Raw genomic sequence first — 9,521 nt, 5'->3', positions numbered from 1 at the left:
AGGCTGTTACAAAAGAAACATTACACCATTCCTCAAATGAGGTACAGAAATTCTTACACAGTACATTCAGATATTTAAAATAAATACTACAGTCCAGACACGTGATCTGAAGACATTAATTCGTCAATTTAAGCACAGAAACTTAATCAGAAACAAAAGCAAAAAAGATCTTTTGACTTCAAATTTTCTAACGTTAATAAAAAAAAAATAGTTGAGACAGGTTTGGGGGACAGTGCCCCCCATGCTTCCCCCCATAACTCCATAACTCCACCTATGCTAATTAGTAATTAATTAATTGTGACGGAAAACATAACAAAATAATTTTGAAAAGAAATGGCAGTACCGCGATAAAATGTTATCATGCCAGCTTAAACTTCAGTTTTTTTCTTTAGAATTGGTGTTGTTATGACAATTTCATTTTGTGTTTCAGGGGTTTGGCAAAGGTTCGCCGAGCAAGAGCAAGATGACAGTGCTCCAGCGGTCGGGTCCAACATCCAGCACCTCCTCTCTGTCTTCATCGGGCACACCTCCGAGGGACGGAGAACACGATCTCCTATCAACCGCCTCATCAGCCTTAAGACGCCTTCACTTCAAATCCGCAGGGGGGAGCCGAGCCAACAAGAAACACCAGCAATCACAACAACCAGTCCCCAAGGTCGTCATCATGGGCAGCAGTACCACCTCCACCTCGTCCAACAACACCATCAACACCAGCACTGACTCCGCCAACACGGTGGCCACCATGATCACCGTCACTGACGGGGACACGGACACAGAAACGGAAAAGAAACCTGTCAACCACATCGATGACATCCTCGGAACGTCCCTGTCGCTAGAAAAGGATGACGACTTCTTTAGTGGTTCAAGCACAGAGGATTCAAACCCAGTACCTCCACCCCCGACGCCGCTGTTAGGAGCAGTTTCAAAAGAGCAGCATTTCATCTTTGTCAGGACTGAAGTTGATGATGAGGAACATATAGAAACGCTTGACGAAGAGGCGAGAAAAATATCTTTGCTTAAATCGTCGATTCATAATAACAGGAATGTCAAGGATGGCTCATCGTCTAGGTCCCCTCGGTCTAGCCGTCGTAGACATCATAGACACAAGGCCGAGGGTAGAAGCGGGGGTGGGGCGCAGAGTAAGGGTAGCAGCCACGTCAACGGACATCCCCCGCCTCCAGATCTCCGCGTAGACTTCTTTTCCGAGAGCTTCCCTCAACCAAGTCTGATTCCCGTGCCAGCAGCGAGCAACATGGACCAAGGTCTGACCGGGTTCGAAGACGGCGCCTCAGACAAGAACCTAGCCGGCACAGTAGTACTAGCGTCATCGTCATCGTCATCTTCTTCCACCACGACAGTTCTTGTGAAAAAGGCGGGAGTCTTACAGGGAACTGTGATCCCGCCAGGAGGGGGAACGGAAAAGACTGCGACGTCATCCGGAGGAGCGGCAGGCAATATAAATATCCCGGCGTCTCCGCCGGTGGTGAACACGACAACAAATCCGCTCGGGATAGCAGGAGCTACCGCGTTGCCTTCCAGACAGACGGCAACTACGATCGTGGTGCAGCAGCCAAGCGTGACGGGAGGAAGTCCCACCATAGCGACGGTGTTGTTGAAGAACTGTAGTGGTGCCAGTGGCAGTGGTGTGAGTGGTGTCGGTGGTGCAGTGGCGCAGGACTCGGGCAAGGTCACCAAGCAGCAGAGGGAGGAGAACATGAAACAACTGCTGGACGTTGCTAACACCCTTACTCTGCAGGAGCTTCACGATTTCGAGATGAAGTGAGTAAAACTTTCATCTAATCTAATTACTATAATTTAAGCTTTCTAATAGGTTAGGCACTTTCTAATTTCTGGGATCATACCTAATGTACAAAATTGAAGTACCATTAATATAAAAAATATTATACTTTCTAATTTCTAGAATAACACCTAAAATGCGAAACTGAAGTACCAATATTATTCAAAATGCTCTAATAAATTACGAACATCCTAATTTATGGGGTAACACCTAATGTCTAAAATTCAAATATGAATTTTCCAATTTATGGGATAACATCTAACGTACAAAATTGAAGTACCAATACTATTATAAATGTTCTAATAAGTTACGAACTTCCTAATTTATGAGGCAACACCTAATGTATAAAATTCAAATATGAATTTTCCAATTTATGGGATAACACCTAACGTGCAAAATTGAAGTACCAATAATATTATAAATGTTCTAATAAGTTACGAACTTCCTAATTTATGAGGCAATACCTAATATATAAAATTCAAATATGAATTTTCCAATTTATGGGATAACACCTAACGTACAAAATTGAACTACCAATACTATAATAAATGTTCTAATAAGTTACAAACGTCCTAAGTTAATTTAAGAGGTAACACCTAATGTATAAAATTCAAATAAGGATTTTTCAATTTATGGGATAATACCTAACGTACAAAATTGAAGTACCAATACTGTTATAAATGTTCTAATAAGTTACGTGCTTCTTAAGTTAATTTATGAGGTAACAACTAATGTATAAAATTCAAATATGAATTTTTCAATTTATGGGATAACACCTAACGTACAAAATTGAAGTACCAATACTATTATAAATGTTCTAATAAGTTACGAACTTCCTAAGTTAATTTATGAGATAACACCTAATGTATAAAATTCAAATATGAATTTTTCAATTTATGGGATAACACCTAACGTACAAAACTGAAGTACCAGTACTATTATAAATGTTCTAATAAGTTACGAACTTCCTAATTTATAAGGTAACACCTAATGTATAAAATTAAAATATGAATTTTTCAATTTATGGGATAACACCTAACGTACAAAATTGAAGTACCAATACTATTATAAATGTTCTAATAAGTTACGAACTTCCTAATTTATGAGGTAACGCCTAATGTATAAAATTCAAATATGAATTTTTCAATTCATGGGATAACACCTAACGTACAAAACTGAAGTACTAATACTATTATAAATGTTCTATTAAGTTACGAACTTCCTAATTTCTGAGATATGATCTAATGTACAAAATTGAGTCAACACCTGTGGAGTAACGGCTAGCGTGTCTGGCCGCGAAACCAGATGGCCCGGGTTCGATTCCCGGTCGGGGAAAGTTACCTGGTTGGGGTTTTCCCTCAACATAGTATGAGCAAATGCTGGGTGACTTTCGGTGCTGGACCCCGGACTCATTTCACCGGCATTATCACCTTCATGTCATTCAGATGTTGATAAAGCGTCGTAAAATAACGTACTAAATATACAAAATTGAAATACCATTACTGTAATAAATGTTTTCTAATTTCTGGGATAACACCCAATGTACAAAATTGAAGTGGCAATACTGTATGAAATGTTCTAATAAGATAAAAATTAATTCATTTCTGGGATAACACCTAATGTACAAAATTGAAGTAGAAAATTCCTAATTCCTGGGATAATACTGAATGTACGAAATTGATGTACCAATGTTATTATAAATGTTTTAATAAGTTACGAACTTCCTAATTTCTAAGATAACGCATTAGTAATGTATAAAATTGAAGTATCAATACTATAAAAAGTTCTAATAAATTACGAGCTCATAATTGCTGGCATAACACCTAATGTACACATAATTGAAGTACTAATGCTAAGTTCTATAAGTGTTCTAGTAAGTTACGAACTTCCTAATTTATGAGATAACTACCTTATTAATTTATAAAATTGAAGTGCCAGTACTACGAAAATTTTTAATAAGTTACGAAGTTCCTAATTTCTGACATAACATCTACTGTACAAAACTGAAGTACTAGTGGTATCTTAAGTGACAAACTTTTCAATATAATTTCTTCAGAATTATACTTCAAGTTACATGTATTGTTATAAATCAACAGTGAACTACATAACGATAGAGTGATCAGGTTCCTTCTACTCCTTCAAATTAACTATGGAAGTCGTATAGCATTTAGTTTTAAAATAAATGTGATGGTAAATAAAATTATTATATGATAATAAACATGGTGAAAATAACAACGAAGGTTATGATCAATATCTTTCATATTTTCTTTCTCCCTTAGTTGTATCTCCACCTTGTATAGACCCAGAGACTGAGGATGCGCAGTACGTTAAGTTATAACTGGAACTTGGAAAATTCAGATGGACCAAATTTTGTTTCTGGGTCTGTACTACTGACTTAAACTCACTACGATGTAGGGGAAGGTGTTATCTTTTGAACAAAAATACAAAGGATAATATTTTAGGTGTCGCTCGTCGTGTGGTGAGCACGGCACAGGGCCACCTCTGAAAAAACTCAGAGCAGAAATTAAAAAGGACACACATCCAATCCAGTGAATTGAAAATAAACTTTTCCATTGACAACGCCGGAAATCGTTATGATCATTTCAAATATTTATGTAAAAAAATGTAATAACTATGGGATGGGTAGAAAAAAATTTCTCTACGGGAAAAGAACCAGTATGGCATAGTTGCGCCCCGCGGTCAATTGGGAGGCCTAGGCATGGCATAATTGCGCCCCGAAGAAATCAGGTAGCAGAAGGGACATGGCATAGTTGCGCCCTGAAGAAATCAGGTGCAGATGGGACATGGCATAGTTGCGCCCTGAAGAAATCAGGTAGCAGATGGGACATGGCATAGTTGCGCCCAGAATAAATCAGGTAGCAGGATGGACATGGCATAGTTGCGCCCCGATGAGCATAGTACACACGAAAGTGATTGTCATAAAATAAATAAATTGCTTAAAAATATTACAGTGATAGCTGCATTGAAATCAGGTAGGCCTGCATATGATCAATTTTGCTATTCAAAATAACACTTTTTTATTGATCACACACAATAAATGAACTGCATTTTTTGTTTCTACATCGATATCTTAACCCTACGGTACAGGGTTTCGAAAATTGAAACTTAGAACCATTATCAATTATTAACTCTTCACCCTTTTCACTAAACTTAACATTCATTTTAAATTAACCTCACTATACGCCACAGACGGTGTGAAAATCACTAATGAAATGTAAAGACTGCTAAGACCCCATATTCCAACTGCTCACTCATTTGAATATGTCAGTTAATAAAATACTGCCAACTTCATGATGTTCGTTTTAACGGTAGGCTATTGATAATCACTGCATAAACAGTAGAAAAACAGTTAATAAAATACTGCCAACTTCATGGTGTTCATTTTAACGGTATCGATAATGAATATGAATCCAATAAGAAATCAATAAGGTTGGTTGATTACGAGGCTCGAGTTTCCGTAGTGTCTTTTTCTCTATTTCATCGGGGCGTAACTATGCCATGCCTTTTTCTCTACCTGATGGGAACGGGGCGCAACTATGCCCACAAAACAGGGACCCTTTTTTATATGCTGCATTTTATCTGACCGTGCGGCGCAACTATGCCCTGCCCAAAAGAACAGGTAAAAACAAAGTTAAGCTAGAAATATGAAGGAGAAGATTATTTTTGATAATCTTTAAATTGCGAATAAATATATTTTTGTATAATTTCAATGTACTTCACTAATAATAATAATAATAATAATAATAATAATAATAATAATAATAATAATAATAATAATAATAATAATAACAATAATAATAACCCGTGGCCAATGAATAGCAAAGACCGACTATACCGGTTGTTAGTCTCACGTCCACATGCCTCAGCAGAGGTGAACGATCATCCAACCAAAGAGGAGGTATCGTGTTATCAGCATGATGATCCTCACTAGCCGTTGTAGCTGATTTTTGTAACCTGATTTCGCTACCTGTCGGAGCTTCCCAAATGCATCACGATGCTGGACGGGCACCGGTCCCATACATTGGTCGAAATTCCACGAGAAAATTGCTTCTCCGTAAGGATTGGAACAGCGCGCATTTCGTAACGCGAGGATGCTGCAGACCACGACGCTACGTCACAGGACGTGAAAATATAATAGGAAAGATTAATACGAAAAATATTACTAAATTTTTCTTCTAATTAGCACATTTTTAGGTAATACTTCAATTCAAATTTGCATATTTATGAGTATGAGTTATTAACATGAATTAAGTACGAAGTTGTAACATCACATGTACACATTTGAAGCATGTTATATCAATATATAGCCAAAAACACTCTACACCGTACAATCCTCTCACAAAGGAAAGAGGAGATCTCTTTCTGAAAGAAAAACGTTTACACCAGAATCGTTGTAATTTTAGACACGTTTCACGTTTCGTTGTGGATATTGAAGGACAGCGATATCTAACCCATGGTTTCGTAATACGAGAAACACAACAGGCCTACCACCTGGAATGTAATTATTCCCCTGGAGATAAATTTTAACCATCGTACTTGCTTTGTGAACTCAAGAAACTTTTAGTACTTCGGCACAATCTTCAATTAACTTTAGAATAAATTTCCTTTTCTTTATTTCCGCGAGAATGAAGCATTGTTTCTAAACTCATAATTTTAGTCAGCAAAGGGGTGCCGATCTGCACACAATGGCCCTTCAGAATTTCCGGGCTTTATATCAAAGAGTTAGAGATGAGCCGAGATGAAAACAACAGAGGGAGAGGGGAGGGAGATTACATAAGCGGGAACTTGGCGGAATTCATATCCTTTTGTTCCGATGATTCAGTCAAAGGCCCTGAGCTTGGTTCGGTATACACAACCCCGAGTACAATGCACACAAAAATCCACACTTCACACTAATTTCTACCTTAATATTTGCTTGGAGTTAAATTAGCGTCTATGCCTAAAAGCGAAAGTTCTACAGCACATTTCATTATATTCCTAATTCCACTGTTTTCGTAAGTAAAGGACGCTCTGAAGTCCTTAAAATCCTTATTACACAACAACAAACCGCTCTACCATGCTTCCGGATGCTCTAATATAATATACTTGCTTTTGATGTTTTATATTTCACAAAGTTCGTACAATATTTTTCTTTTTTTTTTTCAGATAAATGTAGTGCAAGCTGGGTGACTATTTCACACTGATTTGAACTATGACACAGATAATTAAAATTGCTATATTTTATGTATAAACAAAATCAGTAGCATAGTTGCCAGAATGTGATGATTACTAGTCGCTGATTTGAGAGTTGCATGGAGCCTAAGTCGCCTTAATTTTTATCCGAGATGTTGTATCTTGGAAGATATAACCATTATTTTGGAATAAGTTGTATCGTCTTTAATTTTTTGGAATTGGATGCAATGCACTTCGTGATAATTCTATAACACTATCTATTATTTTGAAGATGTTTCTTATCCGCACAATAATGACAATAATAAATAATAATAATAATAATAATAATAATAATAATCATAATAATAATAATAATCATAATGGAATAACAGAAAGTTAAGACTACTAAATGTGAAATATAATCCAAAATAATAAAAGTAAGGCAGAAAATAGGAAAGATTGGAGAAAGCTGGGTTTGCAGTGAAAGACCTGTCCTTGGGCAGAACACTGAATGAATGAATGAATGAATGAATGAATGAATGAATGAATGAATGAATCAATCAATCAATCAATCAATCAATCAATCAATCAATCAATCAATCAATCAATCAAAGAATGAATGAATGAATGAATGAATGAATGAATGAATGAATGAATGAATGAATGAATGAATGAATGAATGAATGCATTATTTTGGATTATACAGTATTTCACATTTAGTAGTCGTAACTTTCTATAAAGCCATTATTAATTATGGAAATCAGGGGTAGTCTTAGTCCTCAGTTGTTTAAAATTAGGTTGTTTAGAAATATTTTAAATTTACAGCATTAGTTTTTAGGCATAATTTATTATTATTATTATTATTATTATTATTATTATTATTATTATTTTATAGTCTTTACTTCATTTTTCCATTAACACTAATATCTAGGTAATTGTCATTGTCTCAATGTAACACGTGCTGTGCTCATCTTACTAATAAATTGTACTATGTCTTTAGTAGCGAGATTATATTCATATGTATTAATTCTTTTTTTTTTTTTGTTAATACTTATATACTAGAATGTATTTTCCTGTTTGTGATTATGTATTCAATGTCTCTTTTTTATTATATTTATTTTATTATTATTAGACTCTTATTATTATTATTATTATTATTATTATTATTATTATTATTATTATTTTATTTTTTTAAGTTAATAATATGTATTTTTCTGTATGTGATTTGATCCTGGTTGAGTGGAAGAGAAGGCCTGATGGCCTTAACTCTGTCAGGGAAAATAAAACTATTATTATTATTATTATTATTATTATTATTATTATTATTATTATATTATGTCTTACTTGCGCTGGGCTATCATTGGTCTATGGTTGTTGACCAGCACATTAATAATATAATAAATAAATAACAAAATAAATAAACCACATAATAAAGGCAAATTATTATTACATAAGTTAGTAATATGTTCGTATTTTGGCCCCCAAAATTATGGTAACCCTACACACAATAATTATTAAGGTCCATTTATGAAGACTTTTAGCTTACTTCAAAATTCACACAAACAAAGTTCCCAAGGCTTTTCGATATTGTTTCTCATATTTGCCGTATTTTCCAATTATCCCATTAATACTATAAAAAAAACCAGTAATAATAGACTTCCGCAATAAAAATACATAAAACAAATTAACCGTTAGCGATAATAACATGTTTTGCGGCTTTATGACATTATGACGTCACAATGCAACATATTAGTCGTCGAATACAAAGATGGAGAATTCGAAGCATGTTGCACAGTCACGAAGCTCAATATGTAGTAAATATGCATCCATAGATAGTTGCTAACCACTAGGATCGCTAATATCGTCTCAGTACAGACAATGCGAAATAGTACTGGCACAGTCTATTGTTCCTAGCACCCTCACAACTCAAGCTTCGTGACTGTGTATACTAGACTGTGCCGATGCTATCAACAATTAGCAATAGTGACTTCCGATGTTTAAAAATGATCTAAAAATCTATGAATAATACTTTTCTTTTGCTGTAATTTATACTCGCTTTAACATCTCTGGTCACATCGCAAGTTAATCTGAAGGCCTGTGTGCTATGATGGCGTCTGTAGATGTTTACCGATTTCTTATGAATATGATTTTAGTAATGAATGAAGCCGGTGATTCAGGGACGTTGTGGCCCGAATTTCCTGACATTTGCCTCACAATTGACGGAAAACTCTGAAAAACCTCAGCCAGAAAATTCAACATAACCGGGAATCGAACCCGGGCCCTCTGCGTAAGAGACCAGTATGCTGACCCCTATATCACAGAGGTGGTCGAATAATACCACAGTCTAGTATATAGTCACGAATAGTATATAGTCACGAAGCTCTATACGTAGTAAATATGCATCCATAGATAGTTGCGAACCACTAGGATCGCTAATATCGTCTCAGTACAGACAATGCGAAATAGTACTGGCACAGTCTAGTGTTCCTAGCACCCTCACAACTCAAGCTTCGTCACTGTATATACTAGGCTGTTATAATACACTGTAAAC

At 35.7% G+C, this 9,521-nt stretch overlaps 1 protein-coding gene across 2 annotated transcripts in view; it reads left to right on the top strand.

The window, feature by feature from the left end:
* Positions 1 to 435: 435 nt before the first annotated feature.
* LOC138703454 (uncharacterized) overlaps positions 436 to 9,521 on the top strand; it is a 391,108-nt gene continuing 382,022 nt past the window's right edge. For both annotated transcript variants that reach the window (XM_069831320.1, XM_069831319.1), the window contains exon 1: positions 436 to 1,779. In XM_069831320.1, the coding sequence (XP_069687421.1) occupies positions 464 to 1,779 (1,316 nt within the window). In that variant the 5' untranslated portion in view covers positions 436 to 463. The remainder of the gene's footprint in view (positions 1,780 to 9,521) is intronic.

Source organism: Periplaneta americana, chromosome 7 (assembly GCF_040183065.1).
Source record: "Periplaneta americana isolate PAMFEO1 chromosome 7, P.americana_PAMFEO1_priV1, whole genome shotgun sequence".
NCBI lineage: Eukaryota > Metazoa > Arthropoda > Insecta > Blattodea > Blattidae > Periplaneta > Periplaneta americana.
This window is presented reverse-complemented; position numbering and strand designations above follow the sequence as displayed.